Consider the following 28,000-nt stretch of genomic DNA (forward strand, 5'->3'; position numbering starts at 1 on the left):
GGATAAAATGCGCTTTTGTTAAATATATAATCGCTCTACGCAGCAGTTTTGTAGTACGTTCAAGTACTTAGAGTGCATGAATTAAACTGACCAAGATCTGTTCTTATGAGTAACCTACATAAGTTGCTGCAAAACCTCTAACATTCACGACACCACACGAGGAGAAATGGACGTCTCTTGCAATCACACTGACTTTCAAAAGTTGTATCATTTTATTAATTAAAACTTGATACAGTAATCAACAATTTAATTACATTGGAATAACTGGTGACTGACCCATTAGCAACAAACATGTGTGTATATAAAGAATGGAGGACTTTGAAAGCGGAAATTAAGGTTTTATGGAGGAGAAACAAATAAAAGGCAGCCAACCGGTCTAACAGTGCAGCGCTATTCTACTGTAACATCTGATGTTGTGGAAAGTGCTGAGAGAGCTATAAAATCACAAGGCAAGGCCATGAGGACAGCAACGACAAAAACAGACTTAAAAAACAACCAGTTCCAAATTAGTTGGGAAGTAAGGCGTTTTGCAATACTAGAAAGAGTCCAACAGACGCTCGCAACCTTCGCTTTCCACAAAACTCACAGCATGAAGACACCCCGACCCCAAATGAACAACAGATCACCTAACAACTTTATACATAGGATTGAGTGTTGATTATGAGTAAAGTACAGCATTAACTTTAAATGTTGTGTTAAACGTCACTGCCAGCTTGTGACAAGTATTAGCCATTGCTCCTCTAACTGGAAAACAAGAACAAAACAAAACAAACAAAAAAAAAAAAAAAAGATTCATACATCCAACATGTTAAGGGTCCAAGTAGTGTCGTTCCAACAGACGGTGAAACTCTTTATGCACTTTGTGCACCGATCGTTTCTGGAGTGAGAGGAAGAGGGGGGGGGGGGGGAAAGCGTGAAGTCCCAAGGGTTACAGGTTTGATGTTGTGAAGCTACTTGTACAGAGTGTAACATACAGTACCTGGTTCCTTCAGGGCTTGAGCACTCCCCACCAGCCCAGCCAGCAGCTCCGTGTTCCTGCTGAGGATCTCTGCAGAGAGGCTGTTGTTCTGCTGCTCCTCCACGATCCTCTTCTGGAGCTCCTCCTGGTGCCAAGCACAGAAACACACGTCCTTATCAGTGTCGTTTGGAAAACAGTACCAGGTTTTGTTTCGTTTTTTTTTTTTACAGGCAACGGTGTCTGGCACGCACCTCACACATGACGGTGAGCTGCAACGGCAGATCTTCCACCTTGACGAAATCCTCCTCGTCTGACTTGTGGCTGGTGTTCCCTGAGCCCATCTCCTGCTTCCGTGCAGCGTTAAAAGAGAGCAAGCAAACGACACGACACCATCTGATCACATTTTTACACAAAGAGCCGCGAGTCGATCCAATGTGGACTCGATATTAATGAGATGGATCACGATGTGATTCCATATCGTTTTATTGACATTCATGAGAATTTACACCTACTTTGCATTATTCGAATACAAAAATTGTATATTTCAGCTCATTTGTCATTTAATTAACTGTGGTATTTAATTTAAGTGGACAATGCATAACTTCCAAATAAATTATCGACGTTACAATTTTCCAGTCAATTTAGAAATTCAAATTTTGAATTTATAACATTTTTAAACTCAGAATTGACTCAGTTTGATAATTACTGCAGCCCTAACGCAAACACCTTGATAAGTGCTGGAGTAAGTTAAGGTGAGTTTAATTTAGGAGGATTTAAATGTATATTTAATACAACACAGACAATTCATTCTATTATATAATTATAGAACCCAGAATCGCGATTGTGGCGCCGCCCCTTGCGGCCGCCTGCGCGAGCCTCTCATGTTGATTACGCACATTTAAGTATTTTTAATATGAGTTTATGGAGCTTATTGTGCGTAATCACCGGGTGTCATGACATTTCACTGCATATATGTATGACCATATGTATGTGACAAATAACCTCTTGAACTTGAATACAAGCTTCAGAAGGGTCAAATTCTGTAATTACGTCATCGGGAACAATACGACTTTCATTGCAAAAACAACGGCGATGCGGTGGGATGGGAGCGTTCCGGCGGTGAGGATCTTACGTCCACATTGATCATGACGGGGGAGTCGGTGTCGGGGCTGCTGTTGGCCGAGCCCTGGGAGCCGTCCTGGCTGCAGGAGACCTCGGCCGCGTCCCGCGCCGTCTCGCTCTGCTTCTCCAGGACCGCCGCTTCTGCCGCCGCCGTGGAGTCCACAACCTCCCGGGATTCGCCCTCCAGCTGCTCGTCTTTCACTATAGAATTAGAAACGTTTAATTAGCACCGGGCAAAACACTGATATGGTAATACTGATAGTTGAATGTTACATTACAGTAAAGTAAGGTAATCATCTGAACTTTATAGACTGTTCATATCAACACCTCGACCTGCTTGGTCATAATATCCACATACAGGGTTCATTCTGGCATTATAAAATTAAATTCAAGAACTTTCAAGCACTTTTTTAAGCACTGTCTTTTCCATTTTCAAGGACTTCACAAAAAACAAACATTAATTTTCAATGTGATCTTCATTAAATAAAATATAATCTTAGTCTCATTGTCTATTATTTACATTAGTTTATCTATTATAGAATACAGATTATTTACTGTATATACACTACCCACACAAAGTTAGGGATATTCGGCTTTCGGGTGAAATTTCAGGATGAACCTAAAATGCACTATAATTTTTACAGGTGAACTTAATTTGACCTTCTCTAAACTTTTGAATGCACATGTCCAACTGTTCAATGTTTCAGTATTTTTTGCACAACTTGCTGTTCTCTAGCAAGGAGCTGAACGGCAAAATTCACAACTGGTGTTTGATCCATGAAACGATCAATACATTTCCTGGTTCAATTAGAATTGGTATTTAAACAGTCCTCTTCATCATGCTGTTCACGTTTTGACATCATGAAACCAGGACGACACCTAACAACTGATCAACAGTACCTCGCCATTGTGAGGCTTCAAACAGGATGTTCTCAGAGGGAAGTGGCCACTGAGCTTAGAGTGTCACAGAGTGTCATCAGCAGGTTGCAACAGAGATACAGAGAGACTGGAAGAGTCACAGAAAGGCATAGAAGTGGACGTTGAGCAGAAATGATGCCGCCAACGATGTTGGAGACGTCAAGGAGAGCGCTATGCATCAGCCACTGTTGTCACCAGACGAGCCTTTGGTGGTGGTGGTGTTACAGTGTGGGCAGGTGTGTCTAGTCAATAGAGAACTGCCCTACACTTTGTGAATGGTACAGTGACAAGCCCATACTACCTGAATAACATCATTCATCCAGTCATTGTGCCTCTGCATGAACAACACAGGCCTCATTTCATCTTCATGGACGACAATGCTCCAGCTCATGGAGGTGGCATCATTAGGGAACGGCTGCTGGAGACTGGGGCACCTCAAATGGAGTGGCCTGCACTTTCTCCAGACCTGAATCCCATAGAAAACCTATGGGATCAGCTGAGTCGCCGTGTAGAGGCTTGTCACTCTGTACCCCAGAACCTCAATGACCTGAGGGCCGCCCTTCAAGAAGAATGGGGTGCCAGGCCTCAGCAGACAATAAGTCGACTTGTGAACAGCATGAGACGCCGTTGTCGAGCTGTAATTGATGCTCAAGGGCACATGACAAGTTATTGAGACATTGACATTTTTTGTTGTGGTAAACCCACCACTGTTGTTGGCTTTCGTTTCAATAAATTGTTTGAGATGAGGAAATCACCATTGCATGCTTCTACTTAAATGCCCTACTTTCATGGTATAAAAGCACTGTAGCATGAACTTTTTACATTTTCCATAAATTTGACCCGAAAGCCAAATATCCCTAACTTCTTGTGAGTAATGTATCTCTAATATTAATATCATTCTCATCTACGATATGTTTATTTCCAATCATGCTGGATGAAATTTACATTTCCCTGCATAACCCATGTTGTGAAAAAAGCGATTCCGGATTATTATAATTATTTTTATTTTTTTAAATTATGTTACGATTTGAATAACAAAACCAGGGCAAGTATCACAGGTTTTCAACTATGGTGTTTTCTTGTTTTCAAGCACTTCAGCACGAAAGGGGCCATTTTCAAGCTATTCCAGTACTTATATTTATGAGGACAAAATTCCAGCACTTCAACAACCTAGTAAGAAGCCTGCACATAACTAATGTTATTCCTCAAATGAATACAAGACAGGGTCATAAACTCCTCGTCGGTCAAAATCCATCATCTCACCGTCATCCACGATTAAACCGTTCCGCTCAGGTTCCGTCTCCTGTTTTTTCTCAGGTTCCGTCTCCTGTTTTTTCTCAGGTGATGTTCCCTAAAGACAAAAACATATAAGCCATGTAGCGTTTAACGGTAAAAACGGTTGTTTTTTTATGAGGATACAGCTTCCTGCCGCAGCTCGGCCCCTCACCAGCGGCTCCGCCAGGCCGGCGCTGGCCTGCAGGGAGGTCTGGACGTCGACGGGCCCGGACTCAAACTCCTCCATCTCCTCCACGTCGTTCTCGTCCTCGCCGCTGCCGTAGTTTGTCAGCGCCTGCGTCTCCGCTATGGAGAGGCCTCCGGGAGGGAGAGAAATTGAAACGCGCTCTATGGATATGTGCTTGGACTTCTGTTTCTTTTCTTTTCTACCCCCCTCTACTCACTGATGGACAGAGGCACGGTGCTTTCATTCTCCTCCTCCTTATCCTCGGAGGCGTCGCTGCTTCCACTGTCCTTCCTCTCCGTCTCACCAGCTTCACCGTCCTGCTCAGTCTCATCCTGGTCCTGAACCCATCAAAGGAAGGAAGATGATAAATAACTCAAGAACAAATAAATAAACAGCAACCTTCACGTGAAGAGGAGAAAAAAAAAAGGAAAATGTATTTAATACAAAAATAAATTCATATGATACTCATGTCATGTTTGGGCTCATCAATTTAGACCAAGACATTGAAGGATCACGATCATTCCTCACCCAGTGATCCTGAATCATTATTTTCCTTCAATTACTGGTCTCGAATTATTAGTCTTGAACTACCCTGAGGAATTCTCATTAGTTCACAAATAATCTTCAACACAAAGTCATCTAATGACTTACCTTGTCTTCGTCAGAGTACGGAGGGGAAAACAACTTCTCCACTTCTGCCATTTTCCCGTTTTCCTACGAAAGGAGCCAGACGGACAGAAATGCCACAGCCGCCTTCAATGGAACACGTTTATCGTCAACTTTGCGCGTACAGGGCGGCGGAGCTACCTCTGGTCTGTGCCTGGTGTTGTTGGGCTTTTCATCCCGGTTTTTGTTCTTGTGCTTGGCGGCGCCGGCTGCGCTGCCGTTGGCGTCCAGGTCCTGCATGAGCCTGAAGAAGGCCAGCTCGTTGAAAAGGATCTCCGAGATTTCCACCAGGAGATCTTCCCCGCAGTCATTCAGGGTGCGGCCGAGGAACTTGCTCAGAGAGTCCTGGAGCAGATGAACAAGAATGGTGAGTGGGAGGTAAAAACATTTTTTTTTGGGTACAGATTGAGCCCAAGTGCTCTCCGTACGAGGCCCTACCTGCAGAATGCCTCCCAGCTGTCTGTGGAAGAAGCGGACAAACTCCTTGCTCTCGTCGTTCTGGTGGGTGAGCGTGAGGACCATGCGCCGCACGGACGTCAGCATCTGGTGAGAGCAAACCTCGTCCATGTGCTCCTGTCGCCGGGTTACACACACACACACACACACACACACACACACACACACACACACACACACACACACACACACACACACACACACACACACACACACACACACACACACACACACACACACACACACAATTATGACAGGGTGGAAGCTCTTGGGCTTTAAATGTGAAGCAGCTTTTCCTGAAGGTCGTCTTACCTTGAGAAAAGGAATCACCTCCGTCATGATGGCCTTGATCTGGCGATCCAGCTGCTGGGTGTCGATTTGAGGACACCGCACCTCGCTGGACGCTCCTCCTGCTCCGTGGCCAAACACAAGGAATACAAATAAAAAAAATACATTAAAAAAAAAAAACATGATCAGATCACATCCCCATCCTAGTTTTATGTTATACATCAAAACATGTTCTGTGCAAATGCAGATTCAATGTGATTGTCTTTTTACTTCAGGTCTACATTCTAAGTAAAGACTAAAGATACTTGTATATACTTAGAGAGACAAGTATTTAAACAACACAGGTTAAAAGAAAAAAAAGAAAAAAAAAAGAAAGATTGCATTTAGCAGACGCTTTTATCCAAAGCGACTTACAATTATTCAAACACCGACGGACGCAGCCATCAGGAGCAATTAGGGGTTAAGTGTGTAGGGGGTGGGGTGGACGAGTGTGGACACACATATGCAGTGATTGTGTACCTTCAGCTGCCTGAGCCGGCCTAGAAGAAGTGTTGTCAGTGTTAGAGATGTCAGAGCTGCCCACAGATGAAGTGTTGACGTAGCAGGGGTTAAACTCAGCTTTAAGCTTCATGCGCTCATACTTCCTCATCCGGGCCAGGGCTTGGTCTAGATAAATCACCGTGTTGCCTTTCAGCGCAGCACAGGAGAGGAGAGTGATCAGGGGCAAAAGAGAGATTTGAAAGAATATGAGCCAAAAAGGAGAGCAGACGAAGAAGGGAACCGCAATGGATCTGAATGCGTCCGTAAGCTGCTCGGAGCCGTCGCATACGGAGGCAATCAGGACAAACCAGTACACGCTGACAGACGGCAATTCAAAAAAATACTCATTAGTAGTATGAGGAGCTATCAAAGAGACATTACAAATGTAAATATTTATGTTCGTATCAGCAGACTGGATCTTCTCAGTCCACTGATGTACATATCTGTGTGACCTGATTGCCCCTTCTGTCAAGTGAAAAACAAGGCGTATAGGACAAAATACCTCCTGTGCAACAGCAATGAGCAAAGCATGTCATTTGAATACTTGTGAATGAAAATAAAGCAAAGGAAAGAGTTCCGACAAGTTTAGTTTTCTATACTATACCCAGGTCATCATTAGCGAAAGGCTCCAGGTTGGAGGAGATGGACATGGTGCTGGCATTATCCACAGAGTCTCCATGATCCCTGGTCTTTGAAGAGTCCTGCTTCAGTCTCAGGTTCTTCTCTGACTCCTCCTGAGTGAAGAGGTATGTGGTGGTGAGTATACTACACCAATCACCCCCCCCCCCCCCGCCCCGCCCCTGTGTCTAAATCTGACAAAAAGATAGGGGTATGATGAATGGCTCCTCAATAATAAAACATAAAGATAAACAACACACACCCTTGCCTCCTGTGAACAATTCCTGGAGGAAGAAGGAAATATTTGTGTCTATAATTGATAGGAACAATGGCGACTCATCCTGCCATTCTTGTAACATAGAGAATTAGGCATTTCATCCATCATTCCGGAAGAAAGGAGTTATTTAAAAATACAAAAGGCCTCCCTTCCAATTAGCAGCGCCCTGGGGACCCACGCCGAGAACAAAGAACGCGGTCTGGTCTGGCAAGAGAGCCTCGCAGATAAGGGGGCCACGGCTTCTAAAGTCTGCCTCGACAAGTAGAATTCAAAGACAATGAGGACAGGGGGGTATGGGTGAGGAACAAAGAAGTGGGAGGAAGAAAGCAGGAGATGGGCAGATGAAAAGAGAGAACGAGGAATTGAGCGTTGGAAGACTGAGAAAGTGCAAGGAACGACTCGCAAAGTGAGAAAGACTTGGGAAAGTAGGGTAATTGAAGGGGGGCGGGGTTGAAAACGGAACATATTGTGAGCAAGCAGCATAGACCTACAAGTCTAACAAGGCGAGAATGAAAGAGGGCAGAAAATCCTCCTTACTGCATCACTGGTGGCTAAACTCTCACTGGGCGTCAGCTCCGACTGGGAGCCCGTCACCCACACCGCGGGACCCAGCAATGGAGGCTGGTCCTCGGCCGCAATCTTCTCAGACAAATACCTTGTCACGATGTCCTGGAGTAAACAGAAAAGACATTTGTAGCTAACGTCTCCGAAACACTCCGACACTAACAAGAAGCAGATGTCAAAAGGACCTGTGTACTGAATTCAGGAGACAGTAGTTTGAGAACGCCATCTTCCCACTCCTCTCCCGTAGTGACAAGTGTCTGTACCAACCTGAAGGGAGTAGAGCGCCCTCTGGCGCAAGTAGTCGGTATTGAGCAGCTGAAGTTCATGGAAGAGCTCGATCAGGAAATGAGGTCGGGACTCGTTTTGAGAGATCAGAGTCGCCACCTCGGAGTAAATGGTTTCCCTCAGTGCCTCAAACAGTGAGAAGTCGCTGCTGGCATCTACGGGTTAAAAAGTGTGGACACGAGACAATATAAAATAACCTCCTACAACTTCAAAGTTGACACAGACTTGGGAGCTTTGTTTTAAATGAAGCAAAACATATATAGTAGTCTATGCATGGGATGCTTCAAAAGACAGGCAAACCGAGTGATGCTGGGTGAGTTTACCTGGTGCTTCAGTGCATGCAATTCTGTTAGAGAGGAAGGGTGTCCTCCAAGCATAGGCTGCGAGCAGAGATAAATTAAAGTGACAGCAAAGGGGAACGGGCCACAATTTAAATGCAACAAAACGAGCAGACACTGTTAAAAAACCAAACCAAAAAAAGCAAGTTAAGAAATGTTATAATGATAGAAAATGTCAAATGAATCATAAATTAAGGCGAAAATTAATAAAAACATCATACAGACATAAACCTTCTGATGGGGCAGACACCTAAAAAAAAAAAAAAAAAAATGTATATTCTTTTAGTAGAGCGTGTACCAGAGGACAGGTCGTTGGGCTTGTTGCCCAGCTTGCTCTTGCTGTCCAGTTTCTCCTGAGTCAACTTGTCCAGCAGACTCTGGTTCTGGTCCTTCTGATGGGGCGGACCTGTCCTCTCCTGGACAAAGTCTCCAGTGCTACTCGCACTGTCGCTGTCCTGGCCTAGGGAACAGACAAAAAATGAGATGAAGTTGAATTGTATTCGCATTGTAATTAGCCTCAACAAGACATAAATTAACCATTGATAGTAAGTAAAGCCCATTTCCCACATGGAATCCATAAGATCTCCGGATAACATATATCTGGCAAAAGCAGTAGGTAGTCATTCACACATTGGCCTCTTCATGAACTTCCATATGGAAACTGTTCCCACATTATTACATGTCCAGTGTAGATGTGATCATTTGGACAATCGGTCGGCAAAAGATGTACAATTTCAAACGGTTTCAATTTTTTCATGGCTCTCAGAGGCCAGCGCTTGGGCTTCAACCTCCCCTTTCCTCCCGGACGGAATCTGTTCCCTCCGCTGACGGAGTGGGGACAGAGCCCCCATCCCCGGACGCAATAAACCGAACCCAATGTTATTAAATCAGTGTGATCATTTCACAACCTGTCCGACACACTCTGCTTCGGGAGAACTAACTTTCTCCACCCGTTCTACCGCTCCCCGCTTGTTTCCTCTCTGGCTCCACGCTCTGGCGCAGCCGGCGGGCAAGTGCAGCACCGATGCCAGCACACTCCAAGCACTTCATACTTCCTGAACTGAACTGTCTCAGTAGAGACTGAACGTGTTTCAGTTTCTTGTTTTGCAGACAAGCACTGGTTCAGACTTTTTTTGTCCCGAAAAATAACTTTTTTTAAAAAATATTTGTACGAAATAAATATTCGTAAAAACCGGATTTAGCTCCACCCCCACTTTCCATACTTAACATGTTACTTCTTACACATAGCCTACAGTACAGCCAGTGCGCGCTTGTGCGCACACGCACGCACGCACGCACGCACGCAATTTACCGCTTTCAGCGCAAGTGGGAAAAGGGCTTATGATAGTAAGTGAGATCTTTGGGATCAACACACTGGATAGTACACTGGCAGGAAATAACCCGCATATTACAGAAACAATTATTTGCCATTTAAAATTTACAGAACAAAATTAACCGTGATCTGCAATTTACAAAAAAGAAAACAATGCTTTTGCTTGTGCCGCAATAATAAGTAAAATAAATCAGTATTGTATGCCGATGCACGCAGGATGTCTTCACAAGGAACGGCGGACAAGTTCTTGGAAAAATATTGCGGAGATTGGTTGAATTTATATGAATTACTGCAATCACAAAATCACAATTTCCTGGGGGCACTGGATGCTTGTTACCAATACAACCTTTTTATTAGCTGAAAACAACGGTTTGACTTGAGAGAGATGACAAAAGGCTTAAAAAAATCATCTATTATAAAATTGTGTAAATGGAGACAGAGCAGAACCTTCAAAGTGAAAGCTTTCTCCATTTATAACACTCAGTACAGGTAATTCAATTAATGACATGACAAACGTATCTAAAATCGAATTAATCCATACCTGCAGTTATCTTGTTGTGCCCTTTGCTCCTGCGACGGCGGCTCTTAGAATTGGGTGTTTTGTCTCGGGCGGCCAGACTGGCCTGGGCGGAGGCCTTGCGTCCGGTCCTGAAGGTCTTGGTGACCGTGGTGGGGTCGGCAGGATCGGCCGTGCTGTTGAAGCTTCCCTGCGAAGCCTGGTCAAACTCTCTGGGCCGGGAAGGGTGATGGTCCGTATTGGTGGAGGAAGGGGAGGAAGCGGGTTTGTGCTGCTGGGCCATGTTGTTTGTTTTGGAACAGGCGTTGAACCAGCCACTGGGCCTAGCAGGGTTAATATACAAAATTAATGCATGAGTTCTCAAGCAGAGCGAGTCATACAAAGTGGATCTTTTTCACGTGGAATCCATTCTTGGTGGATGCATTTTTAAGCATGTTTTAAAACTCAATGCAAATTGTGCTGTGGATGTGTAGGGTTTTTTGCCATTATCTGCTCTGTAAATTGTGCATCGTGTCAAATATGTGCCAAAACATGGAGGGCGGAGGAGATTAGTGACATTACCCAATCGTGATGATCAATCAAATGAGCTCAAACTAATGACCAACCAAGTTTTTATTATTTTTTATTTTAGCGGTTCCATCACTCTATTCATAGTGATCTGATTGGATTCTGTGCAACACATATTGTTGGAATGTGTCGCAGGGAAATGAATTTGCAGAGAGAAAAAAGTTGGATTGGGTTCTTGAAATGTCATCCAACTAAAGAGAAATGCCAATGATTGTAAAGAGTTTCCATTGGTTGAATAAGATGAGAATATATTATGTATGACTGATATATTAGTATTATTCAGTGTGAACACAATTTCCCTTGTCCAGGTTCTTTCTTCTAGAGAACAGATAATAACAGAAAGTAACATTTAAAATGGAAGGAAAAAAGTACATTTTAAACTCTTTATATAATCATTACGTTCCGTCAGTTTCTAGACAGTTATCGAGATAATCAAAGGACATACAGACAGCGAGACATTTTCCTTCATTTATAGTTAGATACTACAGTACTATACTACGGTATTATATAGGATAATACTTCATCTTCACATGGGTTAGACTTTATTACGATGGAGAACCCATCTGAAATTTACCGACATAAAAAAATGCAGGCCAGTTGAAAAAACCCTAAGCATCAGACAAAAGAGAATACCGGGCATCTCCAGCTGAGTTGAGAGGGGAGCGTTGCACAGGGGGAGGGAAGCTCATGTACTCCGTCTTGACGGAGGTGTTTGGGTCTAGCTGCTGCTGCTGCTGCTGCTGCTGGTCAGGGCTGGTGTGAGCGGCAGCACCCTGAGGGATCTCACTCATGGCAGGGGGAAACAGTGGGTTGAAGCCAAAGCCTGTACAGACATGGAAGGGAGGGGGTTAAAAAAATTAAAATAAACAAAATAAAATTACATGCTGTTATTGGAAATGTGACGTGATGAGAGAAAGTGGAGAGAAGGCAATAGTTTATACACACCAGGTACATTAAGGCCTCCGCCTGCATGGTGGAGGCTGGACGGGAACGGCAGGAACAGGCTGGGGGAGGCGGGAACAAAGGAGGTGGATTCCTGGGAGGAGGCCTTGGCCTGCTGAGGTGCGGGGAAGGAGGAGGGCTGCTGCTGCTGCGGCTGCTGCTGCTGCTGCTGCTGCTGCTGGAGACGGAGGTCGTTCAGCACCTGCTTCAGCCTGGGAAACAGATTTGACAACATACTGTCTGAAAACACTCCATAGAAGAGTAATACTGTTGTTGTTATACTGTCTTTGGTAGGTTTACCTCTGTACGTTGTTCTGCTGCCACGCCAGCTGGGTGTAGCACTGGTTAAGCTGGTGCATGACCAGGTGGACCTGGGGCGAGGACAGGTTGCTGGGCAACACGTTATACTGACCCGCCAGCAAGGCCTGCAGCATGTAGGACAGTGTCTGGGCAAAGGGAGGTTGGGCAAAGCAGAGTGTCACCCAGTTTCAAATACCTGTGCTGGCTTAGAATTTAATGATTCCACAATAACAACACATTGAATGTCACATTTCCTCATTTCCATGCAATTGCCATAGTAGGACCGGGTAAAAATAGATAAATAAAACATTTAAAAAATATATATATGTACACCAATGAATTGATATATTTAAGATTGAATTTATTAGGTGAAATATTTTTATATGAATTAATATTGATTCAACATTTTTGAATCAAATCATGGCCCTTTGAATCGTGAGATCTTAGCCAATACCCAACCCTAGACCATAGCCAGCATCATTTTGCGTTTCTGTGAATGTGCATGTTTCTGGTAAGGGAGCGAACCTGTTGGTCCTGGAGAAGATTCTGGCACATGCCAGCGCTGAAGTCCAGCTGTCTCTGCAGCTGGCTCATCTGCTCCTGCCAGTGTGGACTCTCGTAGAAGGAGAGCTCTGAAGCCCAGCGCAGGTTCTCCTGGCGCCTCATGCTGCTGGATGGTGCCTCAGACTGGTTGAGAGTCTTGGTGCTTGGTGCTTGCTGCTTCTTGGCTTTAACCTTGGGACGGACAGCGGGTCCGCTGGCCTCGCATGCAAAAGCGGCAGGGGGCTTCAGGTTGCTGCAGACAAAGATGTGGTACAAAACAAGGAGCTTTGAGATGCTGGTAGGGTTTTGGTTGCAGAAACTGAAAATATGGTTGCAGTTTTCATCTCTACATTTACATTTAGTCTTTTAGCAGACGCTTTTATCCAAAGCGACTTACAAGGGAGAATAACATTCAAGCTACATTGCGACAGAGACATTAGTGTAACAATAAATACTGCTAAGTAGTGCTAAGTAATTGTAAGTTAGGAGAGGAGGTGCGCTCTGAAGAGCTGCGTCTTCAAGTGCTTCTTAAAGACAGAGAGGGAGGTCCCTGCTCTGGTGGTTTTTGGCAGCTCATTCCACCAATGTGGAACTACAAATGAGAATAACCTGGATTGCCGTGGTTGTACGGCCGGCAGAGCCAGGCGACGCTCATTTGATGAGCGCAGCATCCGGGGGACATGTGCTTTTACAAGAGCATTTAAGTAGGTGGGAGCATTCCCAACAATCACTCTGTAGGGCAAGCATAAGAGACTTGAACTTGATGCGGGCGGCTACAGGTAACCAGTGGAGCTCGATGAGCAGCGGAGTGACATGTGCCCTCTTTGGCTGGTTGAACACCAGTCGCGCCGCTGCATTCTGTATCATTTGCAGTGGCTTCACCGCACAGGCCGGCAAGCCTGTTAAGAGGGCGTTGCAGTAGTCGAGACGGGACATCACCAAGGTTTGTACCAGCAGTTGAGTGGCATATTGGGTCAGGTACGGCCTGACTTTTCGGATGTTGAATAGTGCGAAGCGGCAGGACTGGGAGACGGACTGATTAAGATACTACGCAGTTATATGTGAGCTTAAAAATGAAAATGTGACAAAATGTTTAAAAGCTTTATTACAGTAACCAAATGCCTATTGTAGGCATGCAAGGGCCATGCAGCCCCATACACAGCAAGCTGAGTTCTGACACCTTTCTATCATAGCCAGCATATATCCCACCCCTTGACAGATGCCATTGGAACGAGATGCTTTCAATCGGACAGATGGCGAAGAAAGGCATTAAAACATGACTCTTGTAGGCTGATTTAGGAGTTTAGTGTGGCGCAAAGGAATGAATAATCTAATCTTCGTATTGAACCACCAAATCCGATTCAAAATTCTGAGTTGAGTACAGCCCTACTATACAACTTACTAACCAGACATTAATCTCCAAAGTGCTACTGTGAATTTTTGGCAAATTTGTTTATGATGTTGACGGCAGCATTTATGTTATCCGGTAATTGCCGGTTTTTGACTAGGAACATCTGTTGAAGTCGACATTTTTTATCTCTCCGGTCAGTGTCCAGTGAAAACAATTCACTCCAAGCACAATTTGAATTTGTGCTGGGTGGATCATTTAGATGAAAAAAAAGTCTGAAGATCTGTTCATTTCCGCGCTCGGCAAGTTGCAAAGGGAAGCCAATCATCCCCTCTGACCAATCACGTTTGTCGATATAGAACTAAGCCCCGCCCCCTCCCTCGTGGACAGGTTGTGCTTCTAAACACAGTAGACACGGAGCGGAGACAGCGTCTACAACTCTTGAGGAGAAACAGAAAGATGTGTCGTTGGGACACATAGTTCCATAGTCTGGCGTTTTCTTTTGGATATTTAAGTTCCGACCCAAAGCAGACGGTAAATATACATTGTGTAAAATATTTTGGGGTGCACGTTTTGCTGTCCCAATTTTTTTTTCAAAAAGTGGTTGCTAAAAGGGGCAACCAGAGGCCATAAAATGGTTGCCAATTGACTTGAGCTGGTTGCCGAAGGCAACTGGGCAACAGATACTGTCGAGTCCTGGGTATTGGGTTATTACCCAACCCTTGATGCTTGATATCAGAACCAGAGAATCCCCGCTGCAGATATCTATACTTACTTTCCCTGGTTCTTCCGGCTGCTGAAGGAGCGCTGGTTCCTGTTGGACGAGTAAAGGTGGACGTTGCTGCTAGAGCTGCTCTCAGAATCGTCTTCGTGCTCTTCCTCATCTTCAGGAGCCATCTCTGAGTGGTAGTCGTCGTCTAGCTGGCAGGGGGTGGAGCCCCCCCAGGTAGCCATAGTCCTGAGAACAGATCGCGGAAAAGGTTGATAAAATAAATAAAAAGCATAAGCTGGAACATTTTCTATTAGAGCTGGGATTTATTTTGTGGACCTGCTGGGGAAAATTCAGTAAAGGGACGAAGGTGAAAAGTTGCTGGGTTTCCTTAATACATGGGTCCTGTTGTGCGGTATTTCAACATGTGTCTGTGTCTCTTAGGAGGAAGTTGCCTCTACAGCTAGTGGCTCGAGAGGTAAGTGGTTTTAAGCCATTCCACTACATGTTAAGTGGTAGCCACTAAATCCATCAGTCCTCATCTATTATTTGTTCTCATCAGATTTTGTTTTATTTAGCTGATGGTGATGAGAATGTTAGACAGCCCATTAGTCCTTTTTAAAGTCTTGTTTGTATTGTTATTTTTTCAATTATTCAATGAGTTCTGCCCGTTGGTAAAATAACACAGGTTGGCCGGCCCCGTTGAGAAGTTGGTGAACAGAATAAAATCAGTGTGAAACTCATCACCGGCCAGTATGTGAGGATGGTCTCTACCTTTCATCCCTCGTGAGCGGTGGAGAGGCTCCAGCTTGGTCCTCTGGGTTGTCGCTCCTGTAGGGAGAGTCTGTGAGGCCGCTGCGTCTCTGGTGTTCCGCCATCAGACACTCCAGGTGTTTTCTACGCTGCCGCAGTTCTTCCCGCAGGATCTGGTGGCGACGCATCTCAGACCAGAGCTGCGTGGAACGGAAATGATCAAGCTGATCAAGCTGGGCCATGCGGTCACATCACATCCTATTCTTCTGAATCTTACTCTATGTCATGGATTTTCAAATATAAATCCACTCCAATATGATCTCTATCAGCTGGTTTCCTTACAAAATAGTCTATTCCCACCAGAGTTCCCATTTATCCAGTAACTGCCTGTTTTTGACCGAGAAAATCTGATGAAGTCTGACATATTTTAATCTCTCCGGTCCAGTGAAAATAATTCCCTAAAAGGACAATTTCAATTACATTTAGTCATTTAGCAGACGCTTTTATCCAAAGCGACTTACAATTATTCAAACACCGACGGACGCAGCCATCAGGAGCAATTAGGGGAGCAATTAGGGGTCCTTGAGCAAGTGTCTTGCTCAAGGACACTACAGCATGCTAGCAGGAGGAGCCTGGGATCGAACCAGCAACCTTTAGATCACTAGACCACCAGCTCTACCTCCTGAGCTACCACCCCCACAATTAGTGTTGAAATCGAAAAAGACTCGATATTTAGATAAAAGTAATTTTGAAAATCTGTTCGTTTCAGCGTTTGGCATGTTGCAACGGAAAGCCAACCAGTTTGGACGATCTAAAACTGACCTTTCACCTCAGACCAATCACGTTTGTCCATATGGAAATTAGCCCTGCACACAGGTTGAACCCAGCTTTCAAAATTTGGAGAAGCAGAAAGAGGATGTATCATTGACAACAAGGACACATACATCCATGGTTTGCCGTTTTTTTTGGATATTTAAGTTCGCCCAAAGCAGACGATAAGTATCCATTGTGTAAAATGTCAATGAGACCTCCCGACAACAACAACGCCACAAACTGTATCACTTATTTTGACTTCTTTCCATATTTATTTTGTTTTTGATTTTATCTCAATTTTATTGAAGTGAAATTTTAATTAAAGCTGCAGAACTTGTTACTTATTGTTTACAAATGGAAAATATTTGATATCAAGTAGCAATATTCATAATATTCATTTATTTTTAAAATTGCGTTCACTGGCAGACTTGTTTTATTTTGAATATTCATTAAAAAAATATATAAATGGAGATACCCTCATGATTTACTTCTTTATATATTCTGCCTATCAATTGTTTTTAAGCTCAAAAAACACATAATATTTGACCAGAATCTCTGTCCAGGACACGCGGACTGGCACCAATTTTTTCCTCACGGAAACTCTGATTCCCACTCCATTCCCTGCCCTGCCCTTTTATATGCAATTAGAGACTTTTAGAAAATAGAAAACAATATTGCCTGTTCAGACTGTTGTGGTGATAATGTTTTCTTTTTTAAATAACTTTAACAATATAGCATGAGGCCATATTAGCATGTTTCACCTCCTTATCAGTGACTGAGGCATTGGCAGCTTCTGCAGCCGTGGGCTTCAGCACGACCGAGTTGATTTGGGGGCCGGAGGAGGACGGAGCTTTGGCGGCAGATGGGGTCGAAGCAGCTGCTGGAATCTTTCTCAGTATGCCTTGCTGACTCACAACGCTGGACGTGGATGACTAATAAGGAGGCAGAAAGCAGTTGATTGGGTGTGTCGACATATAAAGAGGGTAACAGGATATTTAACAGAGATAACATAGTTTTAGATGTTATTAATGTTATACTGTGTGAGATACCTGGAGGTCCGGGCAGGCCCACTGCAGGTCCTGGATCTTGTCCTGGATGTCCATCAGTCTCTGGCGCTCTACATGGAGCTGCTGCAGGTCCTGCTGCTGTTGACGCAGTTTCTCCTCATAAAGCTTCTCCCTATTGTCCAATTATTGCAAGAATGATTTAAAACTTGCAAATTAGTACACACATGATCAATTATTGGGAATTCAGTAAGGCATTCCTGTGCCTAACCTGGCTTTTTCAGAAAGCGTGAAGTCTCTGGGGCTCTTGTTGGCTCCTGCCCTAAACGGCCTCACAGCAGCAGCTCTGGTGTTGTTGGGCTGCTGGTGGAGAGTGTCCTCCGCGTCCTCATTCGCTGTGGTACCATCAGTGTCGTCGCTCTGAGGACAGACAGAGGAAAACTGTCACTGAGCGTTGGGCAGAGGGTCAGGATTAGGTTGATGACGAGGAGATAAAGTAGAAATCCACTGGAATTTTGACTGTAGTTCTGGGACTTGCAGTGGACTACACAGCAAGTCCCAGAATTCCAGTCAAAACCACAACTGTCTGCTTTACCTGCACCATTGCCACCAGCTCCTGCAGCTGCCGCAGTTTCTGTTTGGCTGTCTGCAGCCGGTGAACTTTGTGAGCAAACTCGGCATCATCCCCCAGGCTACTCCTCCGGCTGGATCCGGATGCCTCACTGTCGGGTCCCACGACCTGCACTCCCTCCTCATTCTCCAGACGATCATCTTCTTCGTCTTCATTGTCGTCCTTAGCCTGATTGTAGGGACTGGTCCGATTGTACTGGCACTCTGAGGTTCATGCAAATAAGTTTTCACAATAAAGTAGATCCAACTATATCTCACAGAATAGCATCAGCTGTAAAATAATGATAAGAGTGTGTGTGTGTGTGTGTGTACCTATAGCTGAGGGTATGTTGAGGCTGCGGAGGTTGGCTGCTGAACGGTTGTTTATCTCACATTCAGTGTTCAGTCTGACATCCCGATTGTTGGCGCCGCCGCTCCCTTGAACGACTCTGCTATTGGTCCGTGTGTTCAGTTCCGCCCAGTTGCCGCTATGTTGAGGATTTCTGCACAGACAGTGTAGGCAGTGTCAGGAGAGCTCTTTAAGAGTCATCATGGTCAACTATGACGTGGCTGACTATGCCGCTCAAGTGCAATTTAAGCTAGGGCTGGGCGATTGATAAAATGTTAGTTTCAAATATGACTTTGCCTTCCTACGATTATGAAAACAAGATAAAATGATTATGTTCCGCATTCTGTTTCGCAATGATGCTCTCGTTTTGTCTTGTGTGATAAATCTAGCGCATCCCTTTCATTTACAGCGGTGCGCTTTTACCCTGCCCCCTTCCTTAATCCACTCTCAGCCAGGCTGTTGTCCGTACTATGTGGTATGTTTATTTCACCATAGGGATACTGTGCTCATGTACTCGATAAATGCTCCAATACTCAAACCCAATATAATGTAACGTAGTTGACGCTCAAAAGGGAGCGAAAGAAAGATAAAGTCGGCTGTTTGGAGGTATTTCAAGGCAACCAAAGAAGATGAGATAAATTCTTTTCTATCGCGTGACAACATTCCAAAATTGTGCAGACTGCCTATCTATCGCTGTCACTACAGCGGAATGTCTGCTCTGGTTGCTTGTAGTGCACGAGCTGCGCTGATGAAATGTTAAACTCTTTTATGAGACTTGGTTCTTGACGAGTCATTCAGTAAAACAAGTCGTTCGACTTGATTCAGTTGGTTTAACACACGGTGAGCGAAGGAGGACTTCAGTGAACAAGAGTGAGAAGAGTCGGCCATTTATTATTAATACGATTTTTTTGCAATGATTGCTATTTACTTTGGAATGGAAAGTACCATATAAATATAATAGAAAGGTATACTTGCATTTAAAAGTGAAAGACTTTTATCTGAAGTTTGAACTGGACATTTCCACGTTAGTTATATGTTGAGTCCTACTAAACTCAGTGAGAGTTACAGGTTGAATTATACTGAAAGTTGGTGACAGTCCCATATTCTATTTTATTGGAAGTCAGAGACAGTTTCATGTTCTATTATTGTTACATATTGAATAATGAACAATAACAAAGTGTGAAAATCAGGTATTTTGTACAAATTCAAAAAATGCCCGTTTCCAAAGTCAATGAGCAACTATGTTAAATAATCGTAATGTCAACATTGATCAAAATTTGTGATTATGATTTTACGACAATATACATGACAGTATATAGTTTCAGGATCAACAGATGCAATGCTTCATGCTTTTCCAAAATAGAGCTTTGTTTACAATTAACTATGTGAAAAAGAAAGGGAAACTTTAATTTACTTCAATGTACCAGTGCTATCAGGCTATATTAGGCAAGTATGCCAACACAGACATGGAATTTGATTCCTGTCTGATGGGGTGTCACAACTGCGATTTGAAATCGACAATCGACCAAAATGAGTGTTTATTTTCAAACTTCGAAATCACAAGCAGGTGTGCGATTCTCCCCGTATTATTGTGGGTTATATTGTCCAACGTGGATCTTGACAAAGACAAAATAAATGTGATCTCTAATGTAATGTTATCTGAGATAAACTGTGTACAGGGTGGGGGGGGGGGGGGCAGCTGCAGCTTGTGTGTTCTAATAATTTAAAGAAAAAGTGTGCACCGATTCGAAAAAATACGATATATTTTACAATACGTCCACTTGATTTGTTCACTTGAGAGGGCAGAACAGCGTACTGGCAGCTTGTGAGATGTGCAGGTACACACCGGTACTCGCTCCATAAGAGTGGTTAACGTTAAGGATTTGGATTGTGATATCAAAGATAAGATAATGATGTTAAACGGAACATGATGCTGTGATATGATGAGTAGAATTAGGAAATAGTCTGAGTAGAGAAGAACGTACAGAGCAGACACGGATTTTGAGGGCAGGAGAAGAGACACTTCACAGTAGTGTTGAAAGGTTGCATCTTTCGCGGAAAAGAGCAGACTCTTACAGCTCCTAAGCATTTATTTTATCGATAAAATTGTATGAAATACTTTGTTTGTTATATTTATTCCACTACAAAAAATAACGTGATTTATCATGATTTAATGTGACTGGACTCAAAGTTACTTATTGAGAAGTGTTTTTCTTTACAAATCAAGATTCGATAGTCAATGGCAAAACAAATACACATTTAAATTGAAAATCTAATTGTGCCATCCTAGTTGTCAGTGACTATGAATTTTCACACAAAACTGTATTTGAACTAACACTATTTGATTATTGGGAAATATAGGCCTCAATTCATCCAAGGCCTTGTGACTCCCCTGTGATTTCTGGTGACCCCCTGTGGAAGTCTGGCACCCCAGGTTGAGAATCCTTGCTAATGAATTATGTCATTATAAGTATGCAATAAGACAAGCAGATACTAACTCATTTGGCATTGGCGTGTCAATACAATTGAGGAAGCAGTGCAAACCAACCGGATGTTAGTGATGGGCTGGCGGTTCTCCTGCTCAGAATCAAACATGGCGTCAAACAGAGACCCGTCTTCTGTTCCGTCGTCGTCGTCCTCCTCCTCCTTCACGTTTTCATTCACTGTGTCCACCATCATGTCAGACGTTTGCTCGTAATATTGCACCAACTCCCGCAGCTCATTCAGACGCTTGTGGACCTCCTTCAACTTCCTGTAGGAAAGAAGGATCTGATTGTAAAATGTAAAATAAATAATAATAAAAAGAAAAATAAATTGAACGTGTAGAATTAATTAATATGGGTACAGTCACTTATGCCTTGTAAAAGCAGTCTATATTACACAAGTTAAGATCCTCCAGCTGCTCAAAAAGGTTTGGTTCTGCAGTGTACCTCAGTTTGTCTGTAGAGCTGGATGTGTCTTGTTGCTGGGGGAGGGAGGGGTGGAAAGACGTGGAGATGGACACCCCGTTAGAGTGGAGGGCAGAGGGACAATCTGAGCTGCTTCCCATAGCCAGAGCACGCTGGGTAGACACGCCGAGAGCTGGAGGGAAACAGAGGCACTCCATCAAGAAGAAGTAACACAAACCAGAGGAATGGTGGAGAACACCGAAACCCGGATCAAATCCTCACAGGGGTTGTTGTTGAGGGTCTGGTCTCTCAGAGAGTGCAGCTCCTGCAAGATCTTGTCCATAGTCTGCTTCTTGTCTTGAAGCTCCTGAAACTTGCTGAGCTTCACACTGGTGGCTGCAGCTCCGGCGGCGAGGCCAGCGTGAGGGCCAGATGCGGAGTGCAGCAGGGGCCGGTGTTTGGGGGGACCGAGGGGCTGGGGCGCTCTGGACCGGGAGACCTCCCTGGAGAGGGACAGGCTCTCTGCCTGACGACGGTTGTCTGGGACGGCTTTAACCTGCAGGTTAAAAAAATAACGACATCCGTCATTGTCAGCAGATCAAACATTGTCAACTAATTCAAAAGGAAAACAATGGTGCTTATGTTTTCCTTGTTGTCAGGCATTGTGTTGCTATGAACACTAAAATAACCAAGACAATAAGAAAAGCTTACAATAGCCAGGGCTGGCATCTGGTGTACCTGGGAGTCGTGCAGCTGGTTGTGGAACCGCTGGATCAAGTCGTTCAACTCGTCGTTCAGCTCCGAGGTGATGCTCACGCCAGACACGCTGCCGGTCGTTTCTGTAACAACTAGTGTGACACCACAAACCAAAACGTCAGATGTCTGTTCACCATTTGTCTATCTGACATTGAGCCAGTGATTGTGATGTTGTTTTGGCCCCAGAAACGACTGGCTTCCTAACTGACTGAACAGTAGGGCTGCCTCGACTCAGAATTTTGTCAGTCTAATCGGATTTGGCTGTTCAATGTGAATATTCGGCAATTGGGGGGGTGGGGTGCTATCCTGAGGGGGCCTAAGGTGCTATCCAGAGGAAACGAACGGGGTGCATTTTGCGCACCTGTCTCCCTCTCCGACGGTACCAGCGCTGCATGCGCCAGCGATGGGGTGCCTGCGATTGGTGCGCCAAAACAGTGTTTTTATTTTAGACATAGGTTATTTTATTTTACATCTCATTATGGAACAAAACAAGCATGTACAGAACAAAACTGTGCGTAATGCGGACACTGTGACTCTCTCCCCGATCACCCTCTGCATGCTTAATGCACAGGAAATATTCTTAACAAGTCGACACCCATTCCTCTGTGCACCATCCAAAGTTGCTTTATTTGCACGGCAATTGGGCGCACGGAGAGTCATGTTAGCGTCCGTATCTGGACGTTGAACGTATGGTTCCCCTTATTTATAATTCCTCATTGAAATGTTATCCCTGTGTATTTTTTAAGTTTCTATCTGTTCTATCCTAAAGAAAAAAAAAATATAAATATATATATATATATATATATATATATATATATATATATATATATATATATATATACACACACACACATACACACATTTTAATGTAATTTAATTTAATAAAAAAAAAACGGCTCAACTTAAAGAGTCTCAGTCGACTGACAGGTTTCAGACTGATGATTAGCCTCGTCAACTTTTAGGGGTCAGCCCTGCTGAACAGTGTTTATTTAATTGGAATTTAATTTTAGTTCTTTTTTATAGGCTGCAATCCACTGATATATAATTATAGTCAGGTCTATCATGTTTTTTCTGAAAACCTTGGATATGCAATCAGCTGCTCTCAGCGGTTGTTGCCAAATTGACGTAGACCTTCAAAGACATACAAATGAAAAGGCGCTTAAGAGCTTATTGCCCTAAGAATTGGGTTTAACTATTTATCTGCCTTTCTTTTATATAATGTCTTTCATGCCTTATGTAGAGCACTTTGAATTTGCCTTGTGTATGTTCAATAGAAATAAACTTGCCCTGCAGATACTTCTTAATGTTGCTATACTTAAATGCAAAGCCTTCTACACAGACAATAGAACAGACAATCGCAGTCCAAGAAATGTGTCTGTGCAGCAAAGGGTTTATTTCCTCACCCGTTTCATCCATGACAGCAATGGCCTGCTCTGCGCTGCGCTGCATGGCCAGCAGCGCTGCCTGCCGGCCCTGCAGCGCCCGAAGCTGCTCCTGCTGCTCCAGCATCTTCTTCAGCAGCTCGTGCTGTTTACGCAAGTTCTCTAGCTCTTCCTTCTGGTCCACCTGAGCAGCTGCTGCACCACTAGCCTGAGATAGAAACAATAACCAACCCCATACATAAAGGAAATACCCACATTATACCTAACTTTAACAGAGAAATGGAGGAAGAAAAAGTAAGCAAAAATCAGCCAGAGTTAACCAAGTCATCATTACTGCTTTGCTACTGTTTTGAAAACCTCTTAAGGTGCCATTTAAACTCAGGTTGTAAGTGTACAGCTCAGGTGGAACAAAGTAAGAGTTATTTGTGAGAAATCCACAACCACTGCCTACCATGGCATTAGAGTCATCTGAAGAGCGCACCTCGATGTTGAGGGAGGTGCTCATTACCAGGGAGCTGGATCCCACCGCAGAGTCCAGGATCCCAACATCTTCCTCATCATTCTCTTGCGCCTGTGAAAGCATCGCAGGAGAATCAGCAGTGAAATAAAGACAAGACAGTGCATAATGGCCAATAGAGTTTGTCACTTACTGCTTACCCTTGAAAGATAACACAACATGCTCTCTCTGTAAATGTTTGTTTTAAGGTATGAATTTGTAGAGAACTGAGAGCAAGTATTGACTCTCACACATTTTGACTAATAAGTCTGAAAAGTATGTAATGAAAACAGTGGCAGGTGTTTCAAAGGATACACTTCTAGGAAGGTACAATTACAGCAAAACTCAGCAGCCCACCTTCCATCTTCCGCCCCCCCCCCCCCCCACCATCAAATGCAACATGACACTCAAATGCTGAAGTGTCAGGTCTAAAAAGAAAATAGCTATTAAAAATACATGTGTGGTGAGCTGTAGAGTTACCAATACGCCTATACATATTTAATGTATGTTTGCGTTCAAATGTTTCCCCTTGCCCGAGAAAAGAGCGGACAGAGGAACCGAGAACTAGCTTTATATTGCACGACACAGAGACAACACAAAGAGACTGACCAGCATTTTTTGTAGAAAGCGCAAGTAGGACTTCTCTTGCTCCTTAAGGTGCTCGATGAGGTGAGAGAGACGCTCCACATTGGCCGGCACATCGTTCTTTTCCACCAGGTCGTCCCTCATGGAACTGGCCTTGCTGATGTACTCCCGGATCTGCACCAGCTTGCTAACCACCTGAGACCGCAGAGAGAGAGCGTAGGGGGAGGGAGAGGGTTCGCACAATAGAAGGTTTGTTAATAAAGAAGACTCACGACCAAGAGCAGGGAAGGATGAGTGACACTCCTTTCTGGATGTTCAGACTGGGCTAAGAGGGGCAGAGAGGGGGTTGGGCACCGAGCTTGCTGGGCACCTAGGGTGGCATATTTATAAATTGGCCTAAATACAGAGCGGCTGCAGCAGCTCCAGTTCTCTCTCACTTTCTTCCTTGTTCTACTTTCCAACAGTGCAGTGACATTCTGTCTCTACGTACTTGGATTAACACATGCCCAGACTTAGTGGAAAACAAAATTAAGCAAAAAGGATAGTAGATTGCGAAAACAGATATTTTGTAAGGAAAACTAAAATTAAGTACAAGAACTAGACCAACATCTGAAAGTTATAGCAACAAATCAATATATTTATACATTTTAATATATTTGTATATAGTCGAAAAATCACAATCAATACCTCAAATGCAACATTTGTGCAAATATTGCAAAATTTACCACCAAAAATCACATCTTAATGACATCCTAAAAATGGCTTAACTCTGCTCAGTTAATTTTAATATATAATTCAATTAAAACTTTTTGTTTTGATAGTTGGAAACTAAAACTAGCCTAGCCATATCTAAAACAAGAACTAATAGTGGTTTAATAAACAAATCCCACTGAGGATTGAGGCACAATTCTACATTCCAGGCCTAAATAAGTACAAGTCAAATCCAAGCTCACCTGGCTGCTGTCAATGCAGAGCTCTCCTCTCCCATACTGCCTGCGAGCCTGAGGCCCTCGCTCAGCTCCGGCACCACCAATCCCAGAGGAGTCTTTGCTGGGAAAGAGTGCCGTGAAAGTGTCCCTTAGCCCTTGACTCTGCTTCTTGGCTTCCTTGGTGATGGCCGGGGTGGCCGGGGCGGAGGAGGAGGGAGGGAGGAGCTCCTTGCTTTTGTTGGTGTTGACATGGAGGGGTAGGAAGTTGAATGGCTTCTTGTTTTCTCCAGCCAGCTGTCGCTGGTTGTTAGCAGCTGTGACGCGTCCCTGGGAGTCACTGCCGATGCTCCTCTGAAGGAGGAGAATAAAATAAGCCAGATAAAATAGAAATTTGACACAGATCTGATAACCAATATGCACCATCATCTAATTTGGTGGTTATTGAGTGTTGCTATATCACATTATTACATAAATAAATATTTAAAATCAATGCGCATAAAACTCATCCACATCGCACAGCATAAAAATGTACCAATATAATTTATTTTGTGACGGTGAACGTGATGCACCAGAACAATATGGCATTACCATACAGTTTTGGACTAGATAACTGTATTTGCACATTCCTAATGGCCGTAATGGGAAAAATGCTTTACAAATGTTTGATTTTTTTTTTATCCTAATAAGGAGTTTGGAGCACATACATTTGGTATAAACCTGGTATAAATGTGTATAAGGTACGGAATTTGAAAGTTTGGTCAACCAGTCCAACAGCGTGGCTTGATTCATAAATTTCAATGGTAATAAAAATATTAATTGTCAACCCCAAGTAATGTTATTCAAAGAGTATGCCGCATTGTTTAAAAAATATATATTTTTAAGAAATAAGGACGCAACAATACAGAAAATAAGAAAATAAAAACAAGATCTGCAACATTCTTAACATTACAATGGACATTGTTATGAATTGGCCAATACCAATTCTGAATCCTCAACTTTTGACAGAAAAACCCAGTCTTCTGATCCTTTAGCTGAACAGTATAGAATGAGACCATTAGTATGGAGTCTTAATAACATAATAGCTGACATATAATCCTTCTTTCTTAATTACAGATATAGATTAAAAAAAGCAAAAAAAAACACATCAAACCAGAAAGTGGTATCGGACCAATATCCGACAGCAATGACAGTCAATCTCAAATGGTAATACCTCGGTATAAATGGTTAGCTTTGAGCCACAAACTGTTTTGGGATATACAATTTCACTGAGTACTAATAGCATTTTTTACTTTGCTTCAATTACACAATCAGGATTTGAAATCGTAGCTGAATCGCCACAGGATGTAATATTTTCCTAAATGTCTGGGAGTAAAAGTTGTGTGCCAGATCTAGCTGTTTACCTCGTCCAAGTCTGTGAAATTGATCCGCTGACGCAGCCGGTCCAGTTCGGCCTGGTCCGGAATGGACATCTGCGTGGCATACTTGACGTGCGGAAAGGTGTGAGGGGTGCGGGCTCTCCTGCGCCCCGCCCCTGGCGTGGACTCCGGGGAAATGTCATTGGTCAGCCGACTCTCGACCACGGCGGCAGATAACTTCTTCCTGTTCTTCTCAGTGGAGCGATTGGCCTTTTTCTGCTGCACACCCCAGTCCTGACGAAAAGAAAAACAACAATTCTGAATTCTGATGAAACTGTGATACGTTATCAGCCAAGTATGTCATGACACACGTGAGAAGTATTGGTGAGGTTTGTCACCGCTACCGGTCCTAAATCAAAGAAGCACATCTCTCTCAATAAGATATAGACTATGAATGTGTTTAATAATCAATCTTAAATAAGCACATACCATGTTATTCAGCCGATCCTCCAGACTGCCGTTGGTTATAGTCCAGTTGTGCAGCTCTTGCTCCTCTGAATCATCGTAGGAACCTCCTGTCGCCATGTCAGACACTTGCAGCCTGTAGGAATAAACAACAGAAACACAAATTAGACTTCCACAATGAAATACTGAGTTTTGACTTGATTTATTCAGCTTTCGTGCTTCTTTTTCAGCTTTATTCAATGCTTTACTCAAATACGTGCAAAATGTGCGGCTAAGAAATTATGAAGTACCAGAGTATTTCATACAATGTAACGTGGAGAACGAACATTGAACAATACAAAAGATAAACACACAATGTGCGTGACAGGTAAAAGCTTTCTTTCTTTCCCTCTGTCTGTCTTTCATTCGATGATCCTTTGATAACACGGTGAGCCCTCTTTCTAGCCCGCTCGGACCCCCGGGAAACAACCAGACGGCCCAATGTGGACCCCCGTGCCACTCATTAGGAAATCTCAACGCTAGCTAAAGTAGCTACTAGCGCACTGGCCCCTTGACACGGCAAAGTGTAAAGTGGGCTAACTTCAGATGCTGGAATCATAAGCTCCTACCTTGATACCCCCAAACCAGACGGATTATTGCTCGGTTAAGTTAAAAAAAACAAAACAAAACAAAAAAAAAAAAAAAACTATCGATGACTTGCTAGCGGCAGGTTCTGTCCCAGAATCGTCATGGCAACTCCAAAATAAGAGCTGGGAGAGACGCCAGGCTACAATAACCTCAACCGTCAGCTACATGTGTTCCGTTGGGCTAACTGCGTTGGCCTCGAGGTTATTGTTCGCAGACATCGCCGCAACAACGGCCTTGA

General features: G+C 43.7%; 1 protein-coding gene across 7 annotated transcripts; it reads right to left on the minus strand.

The window, feature by feature from the left end:
• pcm1 (pericentriolar material 1) lies at positions 1-27,999 on the minus strand. Of its 7 annotated transcripts, none has more exons than XM_079998714.1 (39): positions 27,744-27,999; positions 27,160-27,271; positions 26,716-26,964; positions 25,340-25,666; positions 24,411-24,581; positions 23,757-23,876; positions 23,327-23,513; positions 21,906-22,015; positions 21,450-21,723; positions 21,210-21,360; positions 20,828-21,031; positions 18,264-18,433; positions 17,917-18,155; positions 17,593-17,741; positions 17,367-17,496; positions 17,079-17,249; positions 15,526-15,704; positions 14,818-15,000; positions 12,677-12,947; positions 12,152-12,297; positions 11,855-12,063; positions 11,543-11,732; positions 10,367-10,665; positions 8,791-8,952; positions 8,137-8,309; positions 7,843-7,974; positions 7,015-7,141; positions 6,390-6,557; positions 5,895-5,992; positions 5,565-5,699; positions 5,268-5,471; positions 5,112-5,174; positions 4,678-4,798; positions 4,446-4,591; positions 4,262-4,349; positions 2,091-2,281; positions 1,210-1,302; positions 980-1,103; positions 1-877 (listed from the first exon to the last, which is right to left on the minus strand). In XM_079998714.1, exons 2-39 carry the CDS (start codon positions 27,253-27,255, stop codon positions 852-854), a joined length of 6,276 nt encoding a protein of 2,091 aa, XP_079854840.1. In that variant the 5' UTR covers positions 27,256-27,271; positions 27,744-27,999; the 3' UTR covers positions 1-851. The 7 variants fall into 7 exon arrangements, with proteins under 7 accessions (XP_079854840.1, XP_079854837.1, XP_079854835.1 ...); XM_079998711.1 differs by having other exon boundaries at positions 7,015-7,144; XM_079998709.1 differs by having other exon boundaries at positions 21,879-22,015.
• Between the last annotated feature and the right edge of the window lies 1 nt (position 28,000).

Source organism: Zeus faber (assembly GCF_960531495.2).
Source record: "Zeus faber genome assembly, chromosome: 4".
In the NCBI taxonomy this organism is placed as follows: Eukaryota; Metazoa; Chordata; class Actinopteri; order Zeiformes; family Zeidae; genus Zeus; species Zeus faber.

What these genes read in the sequence shown, in the direction of transcription:
- pcm1 (XM_079998708.1), bottom strand. Translation starts at nt 27,255, where the DNA reads ATGGCGACAGGAGGTTCCTACGATGATTCAGAGGAGCAAGAGCTGCAC. An exon ending in AGGATCGGCTGAATAACATG is followed by an intron (nt 26,965 to 27,159) that starts GTATGTGCTTAT and finishes TCTTTTCGTCAG; the next exon opens with GACTGGGGTGTGCAGCAGAA. An exon ending in CGTACTCTGACGAAGACAAG is followed by an intron (nt 4,799 to 5,111) that starts GTAAGTCATTAG and finishes TGATGGGTTCAG; the next exon opens with GACCAGGATGAGACTGAGCA.